We start from the raw sequence: 17,827 nt of genomic DNA on the forward strand, positions 1-17,827 counted from the left end.
TATTGTCCTTACTCACTGGAAGAAGATGAATAATAAGTTGGAGTAAGGAGTACATCCCGTGGCATTATTTGAGAGTTTTCTATATGCACCTTCTCCCCAAACCCATTTGTATCAATACATGCCCAGCTATATTGGTCAAGCTGGATATTTTGTTCCCAGCACAACTTCTAACCATCTGGTCCACCTACAGTGGCATCCAATATAATTTTATAAAGAGATGACAGTAAGCCTTTATCTGCTCCATGATTATTCAATAATAAGACTCCACGTTCCTTCTCCCAAAGAACACCACAGCAGAGATTGGTTCTGGCCAAGCATACATCGAGCCCCAAACTCTTGAAGAACTGTAGGTGCAATATCCCAAGGAAATTTCAACTTGAACTTTTCCAAGTGGACTCTGCACACAATCATAAGGAAAGGGAGTGTGTATCTTCTGCGTGGCATTCTCCTCTGCCCCTGCCCCTGTGAATGTCAGCACTATGCACTCCCAGACAGCCAAATTGCCACTTTTAACTATTTTCATGGAAAACACTTTGCAGACTCAGTTTTCACCTTGTTATCCACTATGTAGTACAGTGGTACCTCGGGTTAAGTACTTAATTCGTTCCAGAGGTCCGTACTTCACCTGAAACTGTTCTTAACCTGAAGCACTACTTTAGCTAATGGGGCCTCCTGCTGCCGCCACACCGCAGGAGCACTATTTCTGTTCTCATCTTGAAGCAAAGTTCTTAACCTGAAGCACTATTTCTGGGTTAGTGGAGTCTGTAACCTGAAGCGTATGTAACCCAAGGTACCACTGTATATTAAAGCACAACAATAATGGTTTTGGAAAATAATAAAACCTAGGCAACATTCAAGAGTTAAACCCATAAATTTTACTGTATTTATAAGCACATTTACTGTAAGATTTGCCTTGGGGTTGGGGCCACCAATACACAACAGCAAGAACCTCAGGTTCATGGGTTCAAGCCCAATATTGGGCAAAAGATACCTGCATTGCAGGTGTTTGAAATAGAATACACTTGGGGTCCCTTGCAAAATTCAATGAGTCTATGGTTCTATGAAGTGGTTATGTAACAAAAATTTCCAAGCAACATTTTTTTTATTTTATAAACAAAGGAAGGAATTACATTAGGGTTTTATCTTGAGTTGTAAGCACACAGATTCCTACAAACAAAGGAATGCCTTTTCTTCACCACAGCCAGGACATTATTATTATTTTTTTAAAATAATGGGATGGTGGATAGACATACACCCTGGAACAAGAAGTGGGAGGATGGAATTTGGATCCTCATCAATGTATCATTATGATCTGCATACACACATTCCCACAAGAATCCTCGGAAATTGAATTTATCCTTCAGGGAGCTCCAATTCCAAGTACCCATAAACCCTAGTTGCCCAAATTCTTTGAGGGGGCAAATGTGCTTTGAATACGCTTTAAAACAGAGCTTTCCAAAGCATGTGTCATCATTAGTGTGTCGACTGCAGTGTTCAGGGGTGTTGCATGATATATGTCCGTATCTCTTATAAGGGGTTAGTTTAACCTCTGGTTTGCTATTAAAACCAAATAACTGTGTCGCAAAATGATGCATGTCTAAAAAGTGTGGAAATCTCTGCTTAAACGAACAGGCTGCAGTCCCAATCCTGCTCACCTGGGTTAAGCCCTACTGAACTCTGGCTAAACACAATTAGGATTAAACCATAGATCTGTTCCTGCACCATAAACTGATCCTACTTTTTAAAGAAACGGTAATGACATAAAGTAAGTCCCCTTAGCGAGAGAATGCACATATCCGGTATGGCAGGGGAGACACGGTCAAACCTATCCTAAATTCACGGCTTAATGTCTCATTCTTTGGAGCCTGGAAAGTGAACTTCTGAATTAGGGCAGTGAAGAAAATGAAGAGCTCAGTCCTCGCCAACTGCTCTCCCAAACAGGCACGCTTTCCTAGAAGACAAGGAGGAAAAAGACTGTTTCAGTGGAGAGCAAAAGCTCTCCACTGAGTGGCACAATTTAAATAACATGGGCAGATCAAATAATTTAAAAAGTAATTATGTTGTTGCAAAATAAACATAGAGGTCGTTCCTACTTCTCAGTCAAGCAAATGGGAACACTGAACAAATATGATCATGGTTTTACTGAATTTTGAATAGATATATTTGAGTTAAATGAATTTATTTTTTCTCTAAAACTGCATATGATATAAATTTCAAATATATTTTATTAGGAATCTCCCTAATCTTAGCTAAGGGTGTGGCAAACAGAGCTCAGTTCCTCAAGGTCAAGATGGAAGTGGGTTTCTCTTCCTTGAGGAAACTATGAAAAAATACATCAGCTGCTGTCTACCCAACGGCTGGTGGAGCACCCCTCCCACTTAGGGCACCTGAGAAAGCTCTGAAACTATTCCCTCAAAAATCCACACTGCTTACTGGGTGTGGAGGAAGGGGGAAGAGTATACCAACACCATTTTGTGTAAAATCACACCTCCTATAGTAGTCATTTTGTGACTTGCATCCACAGTACTTCCTCATAATCTCAAATGTGACCACTGGCCTCAATTGGGTGCTGAGCCCTGTAATACACCAGACTTCCCACAACCAAGCCATCGTCATGTAGTCTCTGTTGCAATTCTAAGAAGCCACGCATCAACATTTGTTACCTGCAGAGAATGGCAGGAACGCTTCCCTTTTTCTGAACTGACCATTCTCTAGGAAATGACCAGGATTAAACACATTGGGTGTTTCCCACTCATCCTCATCAAAGAGCAGTGAGGTCAGGTTGGTAAGTAATATAGTGTCCTGCCAAAGAAGAAGCAGAGAAAAGTGGTAGAATAAAACTTGCAAAGAAATCTTTGTGTTTTGATCTGTGCAACTACAGCAGTACTAAGCCTCCTAGATCCAAGTCCAACTCAGAAAGAATGTTTTGAATGTGATATTTTTTATGCATTATTAAGTAATTCATTGAACCACATCTCACAAAAACACAGGTTCAATTTTAAAATACAGTGGTACCTCTAGATACGAACGGGATCCGTTACGGAGCCCCGTTCGCATCTAGAGGTAAACGTAACTAGCGACGGCACGTCTGCACACGCACACATAACACTTTTTGCCGCTTCTGCGCATGCGCGTGTCGTCATTTTGAGCATCTGCGCATACGCAAGCGGCGAAACCCGGAAGTAACGCACTCCATTACTTCCAGCTTGCCGCGGAGTGCAACTCGAACACGCTCAACTCGAAGCGTATTCAACCCAAGATATGACTGTATATTCAAAGTAGGATAGGAAACACCAGATGCCAGGTGTTGCAGTTTGGGTTATTAGTAATGGTCAGGTTTAAAAAAGCGAAAAGAAAAGAAAGTAACTAGCTATCCATACAAATGGTACAGACTGCGCTTGGAATCCATTTTTGCCAGGAGTTGGAAATAACCAAATGTCTATCTAGCTATACCCCCTTCCCTCCACTCCAGATCTTGATGTGCCCAAAGAACACCCCAGACCCTGCCCAGTGGCCATGCTGGCTCAAGCAGAAGGAGTTCAACAGCATCTTGGGAGCAGCACACTGGCTATCCCTGACTTAGAACTTTGGCATCAAGTTGTCACATCTCAAGAGAAGAGGAAAGGCTTATGAGAAAGGTATATCTTCTTAATGTTTACTTTGGGAATATGAAACCCAGCCAGTGTAGTGTCCTTTGTTGTCAACCGAGGCACATTCAAAGGTATAATGTTGCTTATTCTTTGAATTTCATGAACAACTGCATTGGTGTATGGCATTCTGTCCCTGTCATCCATCGCTGGCTGGCGAGACTGGCCAATCACAGAATCTATTTCCGCTTGGACTTTTGCTGCAAATAAAAGAAAATCTCCCATCAACACAAGGATAGACATTTTCTAAGATCTGTAGGGATGGCCCATCTATAATATTTAATGGATTTGAGCAGATACAGAATTGATACTCCTTAAATGAATAGGTAACCAAATTTTCACTTATTGGAATCAATTTTCATTTGGACCAGTCAACAGAGTATCCGGATATTTTAGGAAAGGCACGTATGATCTGCATCAGCAAATGAGGATTTAGAAATAAACAAAAGAATATCATCTGCAGATGAAACCAATTTGTATTAAACTGAATTATGTATTTCTCCATAGATCAACAGTACCTATGTTGTCTAATAGCGCAAGCTAAGGGTTCCATGCAAATATTGAAAAACAAAGGTGAAAGTGGACATCCCCGTCTAGCTCCTCTATAGTAGCAGAAAACATGGCATTTACTTTTACTCTAGATGAGGGTGAATCATATGATATCTTAATCCATTTTTTTGCATTCCAAAGGAAATCCAGCCACCATTAGTTTAGTACAGCCACCATATACTGTTTATATATTTTGTCAAAGACCTTTTCAGCATCTAATGATAAAATTATATATTGATGTTTGCTTTCAGTAGGCCTTTGTTATGCACAACCCAAAGTAATGAAAGACAAATGAGCCAACTACAGTTCTACCTTGAATATCTGGATAAATGGCCATATACAGCAAACCCCAACGCAGGGTTGTAGAAGTTGTTTCCGTTCCAGCAAGAAACAGATCCAGTGCTGAATGTAGAAGGTTTTCTTCATGGAAACTGGAAACAGAATCCTCCTTAAAACAAAAATGCACTAGGGAGTTAAGCTGCCATTAAAAACACCATCCTGTCAGATCCACAAGTCAAGAGATCACTAGGGGATTCAGTGACTCTAATCCTGCATCTAGGAAGGTCAAGACAACAGTCCTGTGAATCACTGATGCTGGCATGAAGTTTGGGATTGTTCTGGTCAAGGACGCCAAAGCCCTAGAGGAGGTTTATTCAGACAACTGAGGCATTGGATGGCCTTTACTACAATGATTCTTTTGGTCATGTCAACTGTTTGCTCTCGCTCACCACTGACAAGTGGTAAAATCCCAGCAGTGAAAGAATGGAGAATTGTCTCCCCACGAAATACATGAGTTCATGCATATGCAGAAATTTATTTTTTCTAGAATAATAAACTCAATGGAAACATTGAAATGTGGTCAGCCATTATGGGCCACATGGTTATTTCTGGTTTTAAAAATTGTTTCTCTGCCTTCTGCTACTATCATTTTTATTATCAAAATTATATCTACCTTCTATCCTTTTCATCTCTCACCTTGGCCATTTCATTTAGGTAGGCATCAATGAAGTCTCTGGATTCAGATGGGTTCCAGTCTTCTTTGTGTTTTTCAATGATTTCTCTCACAAAGTATTTCAGCTGCCCCCATTTTTTAAAAAGTGTGTGATGTGGCCCCGGCAGGTATTTCATGACATAGGGAAAGAGATCATACATCTGAGGAAACAAACACTAACATCACATATGTGAAGGGAAAACCCTCTCAAAAACATTCACATCATGTCATTGTCATGGGAAAGGAGCTAGCAGTAATAAAGGCTGGTGTGCACAGGCTCAAAGATGGCAGACTCTCTTGGAACCAGAGCAAATATTGTACTCACCACTGCTTATGATGGGACCCTGTCAGGGAAGAGTTAGAAGTTTCCAGTTTATCAGAGGGAGAAATCATTCCCCAAGGGGGGAAGGAGAGCAGTGAATCTAATAGAAGAGAACAAGAAGAACAACAGGGAGGGACCGGCTGTTCCCAGGAAAGGCAAGGGTTAAGTTCTAGCTCAGATTCGGAGGAGGGGAGATACAAGCCAGCTCTAGCCAGGAGGTTAGAAAAAAGAGCGGGAAAGTGAAGGGAAGGGCGCGTTCGCCATTTTGAGAGTGGCTGGTCATGGAGAAGCAGAGCTCAGAAGGTATCTGAAATAAGTCACTCTGAGGAATAATATTTAAGAACTGTTTATAAGATTGTTTTGTTAATAATCAATAAAAAGTTATAAAAGAACAAGAAGCGTTCATGTGGTGATCTGAAGAGGACAACGACCAGGCCTGACAGACCCCATGGCAATGTCTTCACTTCTTGGTTAGAAATGTATGGATTGCAGATTAAATGGCATCATGGTGCTGATTTTTGCAAGCACACCTTCTAATTCACTGATCGACTTCCTATGAAGATGATTGCCATTTTGAAAACTGTATGTATCAATGCCTGCTCATGTCATGAATATGTAGAGTTTCCCTTTAATGTTATGCATCTGCATGGGGTGTCAATTCACAGATTGTAAATGGTGTGTGTGTAGAATTAGTCCATGTAGGTAAAGTAAAGCACCCCTGGACAGTTAAGTCCAGTCAAAGGCGACTATGAGGTGGCGGCGCTCATCTGTCTTTTCAGGCCAACGAGCCGGCATTTGTCCACAGACAGCTTTCCGGGTCATGTGGCCAACATGATTAAACCCCTTCCAGCGTAACGGGTCACCGTGATGGACGCCTGAGTGTACGGAAATGCCGTTTACCTTCCTACTACAGCAGTACCTATTTATATACTTGCACTGCTATGCTTTTGAACTCCTAGGTTGTCAGAAGCTGGGGCAGAACAATGGCAGCTCACTCTATGTATACCATTTGTGATGGCCTCACTCTGTTCACATACATAGAGATTTTATGCAGTCACACATGTTATTCCCCCCAATAAAAATCTTATCTGTGCTGTAACACATGATTTGGCCTCCCACTTTACGTTACTGAACACATCCCAACCTTTTCATCTTCAGTGCTTTTATAAACAACACTAGGGGGCAAAGGAAAATGGATGGAACAAGATGCTTGAATACAGGAAAAACAGAAATCTGAACATGAAGATAAAGGAGGACCAAAGCAAATGATTTCACAGTCAACAATAATGTGGGAATGTCACTGGAGCCCAAGCAATTGTTTTGTGATTATATGCAAAAGAACTCAGAGAAGACCTACCATACTCCAAACACTTCCCTGAAGAAGCAATGCCTCATCGAGCAAGTGCAGTAGCTTCTGGAAACGACTGTCATGGTAATCAAAGCGGTCCCCAAAAGTGATGGAACAGATGATATTTGAAACAGCATTATTAATCTGAAAGTGAGGGTCAAATGGCTGCCCTGGGGAGAGAGAGAAAATGGTGCAGAAGGAATTGGGGTGCTTCTAGCTTCCATATAACAAAAAAAGAAGGAGGGGAAAGTGGATGAGTGTGGAAGGGGTAGAATTTGTTTTAGCCAAAGAAAGCATCGGTATTAACATCATATCCTGTAATTTAACCTGGGACACCCAGGACTCTGAGATCTATTTATATTTTCAAGTGAGCATTTATATTCTCCATAGACAAGGATTATTCTGTAACAATGGCTGTCAAAAAGGGTAAGGACCATCTCAAAGACAGTATATACCAAAATATACCAAAATGATTGCACTTCAAATCCTATTCTATTTGTGATGTTGGTTGTCAAAATCATCAAAATCTGCACACCTTCTCAGCCCAAACACTCCATCTTTGTTCTTAAGTCTGTTCTAGTTCAGGGGCTTTTAGCTCCCATGGCAGGTTTCAACACAGAGCTTCACACTAGAACTTTTCTGCACCATAATGAGCCTCAGTGGAGCTTCCTATCAACACCCCCTTCGCCATCACAGGGTTATTCCTGTCCAAGCAGAGCTACGTTTACGTGAAGAAATAATGCTAAAGAGCTTCGCACTCTGGCTAATGTATTTTTGATCTTGTTCATAGAAAATGGCAGCGTAAATACGCCCCAGGTTTGTTGATTCTGGTTCTCACCTTTCTCAGCTTCTATTGCTTCCTTTAAGTAACGGCTTTCTTCCTGTATTCTTTCTTCTAAAGACCTTTTGCCCAAACCAAAGTTTCTGAGTGTTGATAAGGCAAACCGTCTTTGATGTTTCCAGATGAGACCATTAGAGAAGACCAGTCCTAGATGGGAAGGAGTAATAAGTACATACAGCAAGTAAGTAAGATTTAGCAGTCCTTTCAATTCCAAGATGGATTCCTGTCTCTTTCCCTTTATTCTGCTTGCCTACTTATTATGTTGGCAAGACTGCAAGGCATTTGAAAATGTGACCTGGACCTTGGCCACAGGCCCACTTGACATGAGTTCCAGCATGCTGCATCCCCACTTGGGTTCTGCTCACTATTAACATATTTCTCTTTGCTGTTTCATTTGCATAACATTTTTGCTATATGTTGTTGTTGTTTGAATTTATATACTGCCCTATACCTGGAGGTCTATATGTTGGGCATCTGTGGACAGTGACCTCTGAACTGGACCTGTTTCACTTCCCAATGCCCTCCCTTTCCTAAATGGACACAATCACAGGGAAGTCTTAGCTCAGTGGTTTGCAACCAGAGTGCCATGGTACCCTAGGGTGCCTTGAATTATGGTTAAGAGTGCTGTGGGCAACACTGGTCTCTGACCCTCTTTCCTTCCCTCCCTCCTCTGATGCCCTCTAGCATCTCTGCCTCCCAAAGGCTTGTGTGGCTGTTTGTTGCAGCAGCCCTGGTTACGAGCTCCGCGAGTGAATGTTCTGGGTGTGCTGGTTGTCAGGAGCTGAGGTGGCCACGGAATTATAGTAATTTTATTTACGGCCATAGGCCCATACAGGTAAAAACGACACATAAATAACAACTTGTGCACGTGGGAAAAATAATAATCGCTTCTCGGCCTTTTGGCTAAGATCAAGTGTAGTATCGGTGGCCACGGAACAAGGAGGCAAGTGGGTTAGGGAGCCCAGCCAGCCAGTCCTTGCTGTTGGGACAGACAAGTTCCAGGCCCCTGTGGGGCAGTGTGAGGAGGCACCTCTCTTTGGCAAGGAGGTGGGGGAGCTCAGAGACCAAGGATGGCAGCAGTGGCTGCCTAGAGGACTCCCAAGGAGAGGGGAGAGGAGAGGAGGCTGAGGGAACACTCCACAAGGGAGAGTGCTCAAAAAAGGGTGAGAGGCTGCCAGCTCTGCAGGCAAGGGGAGACACAACTGGGCTCCTGAACCCCACAGGGGTACCATGGAAAGAATGTAGTTGGTCAAGGCAGCTGTGGACTCAAAAATGGCTGTGAAAAAGATACTACCTGCTGCTTCCATATAGTGCTTAACGACAGCATATTATTCCATCACTACTAGGGATGGGGCAGAAAGTCAGCTCAGGTGCAATTTAATGCAATTTTAATTCATTCTCACTGCCTGAAACAATACATTAACTGAAACATTATTGGATGTAGAAGTGTGGCAAACTGAACAACAGATAAATGAGGAACTGAATGAAAGAAAAACTCCCATATTCCTCCACCTCTAACAATTGCAGACCAATAATGACAAGCTGTTTGATGCACTACACAGCCAGACTCTGATTGCCACCCAACACTGAACTGTGAGCTGTTAATCTAGTTTTGCAGGTCTACATCTATGACAAATCTTATTAGTTTACTTTTGTTTAAAGATGAAAGAAATGGAAAAGTGAATTAAGATAAGGTTACCAGATTTTTTCCAATGAATCTGGGGACACTTTAAATACATTAGATTAGATAAATTTATTGTCATTGTCCGTATATACACAGTATACACAACAACGAAAATCAAACACCCAAGACCGGATTCACATACACATTTGCACATATCTCCAACTCTCTCATCCTATTCAGACATAATCTATTAAAACATACATAATCCAGAATATAACACAACCTATTAGAAGCATAGCATAACCCAAAACCTATCTCATTCCTTACTACTCACTGCTTGCTATTTCTTACAACTGGCCCTGAGATCATTATTTAGTGCAATCAGAGCTCTTGGATAGAAACTATTCAGAAGGCGTGTGGTTCGTGTTTTCATTGTCCTATATCTTCTGCCCGAAGGCAACAGTTCAAAGAGGTTGTGAGCAGGATGGGTGGGATCTCTCAGGATATTGTGTGACTTCTTCAAGCTGCGAGACGTGAAGATCTCATCCAGGGTTGGTAGTTGGAGCCCAATAACATTCTGGGCAATTTTAATTATTCTCTGTAAAGCTTTTTTATCCATTCCAGAGCTGCTCCCATACCACGATAATATACTATAGGTTAAGACACTCTCAATGGTACTATGATAATAGGACAGAAGTAGGTGCTGAGATAGATTCAATCCCCTGAGCATTCTCAGGAAATACAACCTCCCCTGCACCTTCCTCACAACCATATTAATATTTGCAGTCCATGAGAGGTCCTCAGAGATGTAGGTGCCCAGGTATTTAAAACTACCAACCCTCTCCACCTCCTCGCCATTTATGTGCAATGGTAAAAATACACTTTTCTTTCTCCTAAAATCAATTATGAGTTCTTTGGTTTTTTTTTGTGTTAAGCATAAGATTATTTTCTTTGCACCATTGAATTAACCCCTGTACTTCTTTCCTATAAGCAGCCTCATCATTCTCACTAATGAGCCCCACCACTGTTGTATCATCCGCAAATTTGATGATTGTGTTGGACTTATACAGTGGGGTGCAGTCAAATGTGTACAGGGAATAGAGAAAGGGGCTTAACACACACCCCTGAGGGGCTCCTGTGCTTAATACTAGATTAGAAGAATAGTAAGGTCCCATTCTCACTGTCTGCGGCCTATCGGTCAGGAAATTCCTTACCCACAAACAGATCTTCTGATGTATACCCAAATTGGTCATTTTAAGGAATAGCCTGTCTGGTAGAATTGTATTAAAGGCAGAACTGTAGTCCACAAACAACAGCCTTGCGTAGGTTCCCTGTCGTTCTAGATGACTCAGTACAGTATGGACAGCGATGGAAATAGCATCATCAGTAGATCTATTTCTTCTGTATGCAAACTGGAACGGGTCTAGAGTGGATAGAAGACCAGCCTTAATATAATCTAGCACCAATCTCTCAAAGCATTTCATAACGACAGATGTTAGGGCTATTGGTCTGTAGTCACTGAGAGATACCACCACTGACTGTTTAGGGACTGGCAGTATAATCGATGTCTTCAGGCAGGTAGGGACAGAACCCTGCAACAGGGATAGATTAAAAATGTCCGTAAATACACCAGCTAATTCTGCAGCACAGTCCCTAATAACTCGTCCCATAATTCCATCCGGTCCAGCTGCCTTCCTAATATTAATGCTCCGAAAAGCACGTTGTACGTCGGAGGTCTGTAATAAAAGTGGTTGTTTATCAGTAATAGTTCCTGATGATGTGCTGGTAGCCAATGCTGTAGTGACGGTGGTTCCAGTTCCCACCTCAAAACGACTGAAGAATTGATTCAGCTGATCAGCCAGGTGCGCACTGCTGTTAGCCAGTTCGTTTTTAATATTTTGCCCTGTAATTTGTCGCAGGCCTTGCCATACACGACGAGGGTTGGAGCTCTCAAAATGCTTTTCGATCCTCCGGCAGTACATGGCTTTGGCATCCCTAATGCCCTTTTTCAGTTTGGCTCTAGCTTCTCTATACTGTTGCGCATCGCCAGAGTGAAAAGCAGCATTCCTTGCCTTTAACAGAAGATACACATCCCTGTTTAGCCAGGGCTTGTTGTTAGGAAACACCCGTATTTGTTTGGTGGTAGTAACGACATCAATGCAGCTTTTGACATAGAACAGTACTATTGAAGCATATGTGTCCACATTATTCTCCACAAAAAGTGACCATTCAGTGTTCCGAAAGCAATCTTGAAGTTGCTCGGGTGCACCTGCTAGCCACACTCGTATCTCTCTAGTTGATGGTCTAATTCTGCGTACGAGAGGTCTATATGATGGTATCATAAGTAAGGATATGTGGTCTGACTGTCCCAAATTGGGCAAGGGCTTGGTCTTATATCCATGCATGATGTTGCTATATACTCGGTCTAGGGTATTTCCCCCCCTAGTGGGACAATCAACATACTGGTGGAACTTAGGAAGCACAGTCCTTAAATCGGCTCGATTGAAATCACCAGCAACCACAAATGCTCCATCCGGGTAGGCCCGCTGCTGTTTGCTAATAGCAGTTAGCAGGTGACCCATAGCTGTAGTAGTATTTGCATCGGGAGGTATATACACCGCTGTTATTATGACAACATTAAACTCACGTGGCAAATAAAAAGGGCGGCACTTCACCACTAGGTACTCCAAGTCAGGAGAACAATGCGTGTCCATTTGTTTAATGTCCGAGCTCCAGTTGTTATTTATATAAACGCAGATTCCTCCTCCTCTACTCTTCCCGGATTCGGCGGTTCTATCCGCTCTAATTACTGAGCGTCCTTCTAGCTGCAAAAGTCCCTGTGGAAAGGAGGAATCCAGCCACGTCTCTAAAAGGACCATAACACAACAGTCCCGGATACTTTTCTGCCGAGAGGTAATAAGTTCCAACTCCTCTACCTTGTTGGGTAAAGATCTAACATTTGATACAAGGAGACTTGGCAATGCAGGCTTGTGAGGATTTTTACTTAGCCTCACTCGTAGTCCGGCCCTACAGCCCCTCTTCTGCTTACGCCCTCTCCGTTTCCTTTTCTTTCTGGCCAGGAGAGCAAGGGGAGTATCCCAAGGATATGCAAGATATGGAGGCTCTCTGATAAGCTCAGCTGGAATGTTGTAGGTTGAGACCTCCTGGCTGCAACCTTCTCTGCTGATACTTAAGAGCTCTTGACGACTATAAATTACTTGTCGCTGAGTGTTCACAGTCCATAGCAGCAGTAAGTTCACAGATAAAAATAAAACACAGCTCACTGAAAACCGGTCTTCGGAGTGCCGAGCCGCTGCAAGTGCTTGCGCCGCCATCTTCCTCCCAATACATACATACATACATACATACTACACGTTCAGGACAGTGATGCTACAGTGATGGCAGTGGGAGAGGGGCCGCCGCTGCCTTGACCTCAACCACCATGTTTCCCCTTCCTCCTATGCTTCTATCTCCTTTCTCCATCAGCCTAGGCAGCCCCTGAGTTGTTGGTTCTTTGGTGGTGGGGGTGGGTGGGGAGGCGGTGCACGGTGGGTCAGCAATGGAAGGTGGAGAAGGAGGGCTGAGAGCGGCGGCGAGGCTCAGGCAGTGCGATGCCTCCATTCCAATCGGAACAGCCCCAATCCCATTCCTACTTACGTGCAAGCAGGAGGGGGCAGGGATCCCCTCCCCTTGCCGTTGCCTAACTGAGAGATCCCTGCCCCCTCCTGCTTGCACGCAAGCTCTGATAGGCAGCGTGAAGCCTATCTTCACAGATGTTGGGAGGCTGCTCCGATAGGCTGCGTTTCCCGGGACATTAGATGAAATCCGGGGACATTCCGGGGATGGAATTTGTTGAAGGACTTATTCGCAAATCCGGGGACTGTCCCCTGGAAACAGGGACGTCTGGTAACCCTAAATTAAGAAAACATCTAATAATCTAAAAGGTTGTACAATCAGTACATATAATTAAAAAAGCAATTTTAATCATCTAAATCATTGACTATAGTAAAGGAAACTTACCAAGTGACCCAAATATCTTATCAAGAACAGGGGATTTTGGTCGATCTACAAAATATTCTCCTTGATGGACAAGAGCCTCTTTCACCAGGTGTAATCCATTCACAACCACAATCCTTATGTTTCCAGTCTGAAGGCCGAATACATTGCCATATTTTTCTGCAAGCTGAATGGAGACAGTAAGGTGAATAAGCTTTATTGTACTAGCCAAAGTCCATGACAAAATACTATCAGGAGAAGATGTATCAACATATCTATATAATTGTATATAAAAAACAGAGCCACTGCCTGAATTGTCAAAACTATAAAGTGCAAATGCATGCGTAGATTGGGGACTCCACACAACATAGGTTTTTTTTCCAGTTTAGACCTATGAATCTCCCTTACAGTTTACTGCAGTTTTGTCCAGGTTCTTCTCCCTGATCTTTTTTGTCACCAGCACAAAAATGCCACATTATGTGTCACTGGAGTATTAGCATCACTGAGCAGCCCTAGAACCTGAATGGAGATGGAGGAAGAATATATAATATCCTATCTAATATGTTATATATTAATCTGTTGGCAGACTGCAGGGAGAGTGAGAAAGAATTGAGATTTTATGTGTGTGTACCTGAGGTTTCTTGAATGCCTGTATAGAAGAAGGAAACTTTGATTGCCGTCGAATATATCAGGGACAGAAGAGTTGCCAAAATGGTTTCCCGGGGCTGTAAATGGACAGGCCCCCTCCATCCTCCACCATTTGTTGGCAGACTGGAGGGAGAGGGAGAAAGAAATATGGCAGAAGGAAGCTTTGATTGCTGTCAAATGGTTTCCAGGGGCTGTAAATGGACAGGCCCCCTCCATCCTCCACCTGCAATCTATTCACAAGAGTTGCTGCTTATTTGCATGTAGTAAAGCTGTTGCAAAGATAAAGGGGGAGTGAAGGTAGGGCAATGTACCTACCTACATGTAATGTACCTATGTACCTATGTACAATGTAAGTACCTACATGCACACACACAATATTCTGCCAGCCATAGAAAGCAAATGGCAGTTGTGGACACAGGTTTGTTACAAATAGCTGTTAGGTGGTGAGTGAGGCCAAAATCTGGCACCCTCAAATAGATTTTCTCAATTTTGCGCCCACTTGGCTGGGCATCCTATAGGGAGAAACTTCCCACACCACCCTAAAGCTCTTTCCTCCGTCCTTACCTTTCGTGCTGAAATCTGAGGCTTCTTGAAATCCAGATGTAGTGTGCTACCCAGAAAGGGAAGAGGCCTGGGCCCTGGGGGGTAATTCCTTGGGCGAATCTGTTTCTTGTAATCAGCAATAAGTAGAAATGTTGCCAGAAACACCAGAACAACTTGCAGGGACAAGGCCTCCCAGAGGACAGAGAGCAGCTGGAGCAACATCTTCAAACCCTTCTAGGTGTTCTTATGTCAGCACAGATGGCATTGTGTCAAGGGAAACTTGATTCTGCTCCAGCTACAGCAGCCACACCCACCCTCTTGGCTAAAGTTCCTGAAATAAGGGCAAAGTTTGCATATATTATATATCACGCTCACAAAAATGCAGGAAGGAGATGACTTAATCACTCACTGTACCAAGGGGGCGGGGAAGAGTGTGGAGAACAGCCGCTTTCTGAATTAGAATATTTCCTTCCTGTTTTCACTTTTGTGAAACAGTAAAGGATACTTTCCTTCATGACATTTCTAAGGGGTTTTCTGCCAGTACAAATCAAAGCACTGTCCATAAATAAATTTAAAATGTTTACTGTGGAGAATGTCTTCTGTTCCTAACATGTTTGAACCAGTGGTAGTTTCAGCATCTCTGCCCGCTGCCTAAGGAGCCAGAGAAGTCAACCTGCTTGCCTTCTGTTCAGTATTGCATGGGTTAGATTTCGCTTTGGCAACATACTGACCAGCACCTCTCCAGATGTTTTTGGTCTCCAACTCCCAACAGCTCTAGGTTGTATGGTCAACAGTCAGGGATCAATGGAGAGCCCTCTATTACTAAGATAGTTTTAGCCAGTAGCAGACCATGTAGAAGGGGGAAATTTTGTGCAATGCAAATCCATTGCCAGGAGCTCTGGATTGGCTCCATCAGTGTGTTTACAGCACACCAACATCACCGTCATGTTGCTTTCCCCCCTCCCAGTAAGCAGGAGCAACTCAGCTCTTGGGAGGTCTAGCGAGAGCCACGTTACCACACCCGCCTGCGTGGCTAATGCTCCTACAGGAAATGAGGGCAAAGTCCACAGGTATTGTTATGTATCGTGCCCACAAATAGGCAAGGTGATGACTTAATGAGTAACTCTGCCAAGGGGGAAGAGTTATGATATTTCCTTCCTGTTTTCCCTTTTTAGGAACGGTAAAGGTTACTTTCCTTTCAGACATTTCTAAGAAGGCGTTTCTGGCAGTGCAAATCAAAGCACTGTCAATAAAGAAATTTAAAACTTTTACTAAGGAGGATGAATTCTGTTCCTGACACATTTGGACCAGTGGTGATTTCAACAGCTATAACCAATGGCTAAGTCAACCTGCTTGCCTTCTGTTCAATATTACATAGGTTACATTTTTTTCTGGAAACAGAATGACTTGATCTGGGACAGGCAACCAGTACCTATCCAGCTGGTTTTTGGTATCCAACTCCCAGCAGCCCCAGCCAGTATGGCCAATAGACAGGGATGATGGGAGAAGGATCATTCAGAGGGCCAGAGCCCTCTAGTACTAGATAGTCTTCTCCAGTAGCAGACTATGTGAAGAAGAGAAGTTGGTGCAAGGCAAACACATTACCAGGATTCAGTTACAGATAGGTAGCCGTGTTGGTCTGCCATAGTCAAAACAAAAAAAATTCCTTCCAGTAGCACCTTAAAGACCAACTAAGTCAGTTCTTGGTATGAGCTTTCGTGTGCATGCACTGTGTATCTGAAGAAGTGTGCATGCACACGAAAGCTCATACCAAGAACTGACTTAGTTGGTCTTTAAGGTGCTACTGGAAGGAATTTTTTTTGTTTTGACATTACCAGGAGCTCTGGATTGGCTCCATCAGTGTGTTTACAGCACAATAACATCACTGCTGTGTTGATTTTTTTCCTCCCAGTAAGCAGCAGCAACTGAGCTCTTGGGAGGTCCAGTGAGTGCTACCATACCATCTAGTTCTACTCTTAGCCAAGCCATGATCTCTTAGCCTTGGTTCCCCATCTTAAATACAAATACTTAAATACTAAAACTGATGATAATCAGCTGGCCAGGTGGAATTGTGTCTACAGTGGAGCTGAATGGCAAGTCCTTATTCCTGCCTCAGCGCACGTGGAGGATCAATGGCTGCAAGCTACAACAGCATGGACTTCTGCTGGGGGAGGTCAAGCTATGAAAGAACCCAGCTGCTAAAATGTTGCTGTGGAAACCAGAGGCTCCCACCTTTGGGGCCCAGGGGTACTTGTGGTTCAAGGACCCGCCCCCCGCAAAGTGAAATGAGGACACAATGACACGTTAATGGGCTAGTAAAGGCCACAACTTTATTGATTACAGCAGTGAAAAGGTATTGGCTCAGGCATTGGATCACAAAGCAGGTGGGTTTATTCACCAGTAGGTGGAGCCTGTTGATGCTAATCCAACTATAGGCTCACCCCTGCTGTCACTGAGGGTCGTGCCATGGCCTCCCGCCAAGCAGGCATCAGACAGAATACACGACCGCCAGATTCCTTTAACGGAATACCCCTAAAAATTGAAGGCATAGGCGATGGCCACACCTAGCACTTCGACACACCACAACACATTATTCCAATGCCTAACCTACCCACCAATACCACAAAAGTTGTGACGATTGCTACGAGGTAGGCGAAAAAACCAAAAAGCCTAATGCCAAATGGAAAAACTCCTACCAGGCCCCCCGGGCAATCAGGGCGACCAACCTAAGGTCCATAGCAAGGCCAATGACCTAAGCCCTAACTCAAAGGGAGTGGAGGGTTGGTGACTCGCAGCGGGACGACGACGAGGAATGAGGCCAGGGAGAGGCTGGCGCTGCAGCAAAAGGCTGCTGAACACGCCCCCTCCGTGGCACCTGGTTGGATGGCCACCGGGGGGGGGGGGTGTGAGCGCCAGCCAGGTGAGCTGGAGGCAGGGGGCAAACGCCCCCTGCTAGGGCGGTGCTCGGGCTCCCGCCCACAACCACTCCCCTCTCTTTCAGGGAGGAGAGTCTTTCTGAAACTATTGTGGGGACGAGGAAATACCTATTTCACAGAAGAAATAATAGTGATGGTCAGAAAAATTCCTTCCCCAGAACAAAACAACAAAATAACTTTCATTATTATTCATCTTCTTGTGACCAGGTGGACAATAAGTTCATTGTTCTTTAAAACCCAATTTGAATTGTTAGTTTCAGTACTGCCAAACGTGGGGTAAGGAGCACATCCTGTTGCATTATTTGAGAGATTTCTAAAAACACCTTCTCCCGAAACCCACTTGTATCAATACATGCCCACCTGGTGACACCCACCATCCAAC

General features: G+C 43.6%; 2 protein-coding genes across 2 annotated transcripts; both read right to left on the minus strand.

Moving 5' to 3' along the window:
• Positions 1-852: 852 nt before the first annotated feature.
• On the minus strand, positions 853-14,887 carry LOC309344633 (cytochrome P450 2J4-like). The gene is made up of 9 exons (XM_081867245.1): positions 14,531-14,887; positions 13,343-13,505; positions 7,696-7,845; positions 6,867-7,027; positions 5,172-5,348; positions 4,509-4,644; positions 3,660-3,847; positions 2,664-2,802; positions 853-1,951 (listed from the first exon to the last, which is right to left on the minus strand). The coding sequence occupies exons 1-9, from the start codon at positions 14,729-14,731 to the stop codon at positions 1,776-1,778; spliced, it is 1,491 nt and encodes a 496-aa protein (XP_081723371.1). The 5' UTR covers positions 14,732-14,887; the 3' UTR covers positions 853-1,775.
• Positions 10,533-12,630, minus strand: LOC309344232 (uncharacterized protein; the record flags this gene model as incomplete). Its single annotated transcript, XM_081866481.1, has 3 exons — positions 10,953-12,630; positions 10,589-10,745; positions 10,533-10,551 (listed from the first exon to the last, which is right to left on the minus strand). The coding sequence occupies exons 1-3, from the start codon at positions 12,199-12,201 to the stop codon at positions 10,533-10,535; spliced, it is 1,425 nt and encodes a 474-aa protein (XP_081722607.1). The 5' UTR covers positions 12,202-12,630.
• Positions 14,888-17,827: the final 2,940 nt, after the last annotated feature.

Source organism: Podarcis erhardii (genome assembly GCF_964252035.2).
Source record: "Podarcis erhardii genome assembly, chromosome: 6".
Lineage (NCBI taxonomy): Eukaryota > Metazoa > Chordata > Lepidosauria > Squamata > Lacertidae > Podarcis > Podarcis erhardii.

What these genes read in the sequence shown, in the direction of transcription:
- LOC309344633 (XM_081867245.1), bottom strand. Translation starts at nt 14,731, where the DNA reads ATGTTGCTCCAGCTGCTCTCTGTCCTCTGGGAGGCCTTGTCCCTGCAA. An exon ending in CTCAGATTTCAGCACGAAAG is followed by an intron (nt 13,506 to 14,530) that starts GTAAGGACGGAG and finishes GTCTCCATTCAG; the next exon opens with CTTGCAGAAAAATATGGCAA. An exon ending in CTGGGTTTCATATTCCCAAA is followed by an intron (nt 2,803 to 3,659) that starts GTAAACATTAAG and finishes CTTCTTTGGCAG; the next exon opens with GACACTATATTACTTACCAA.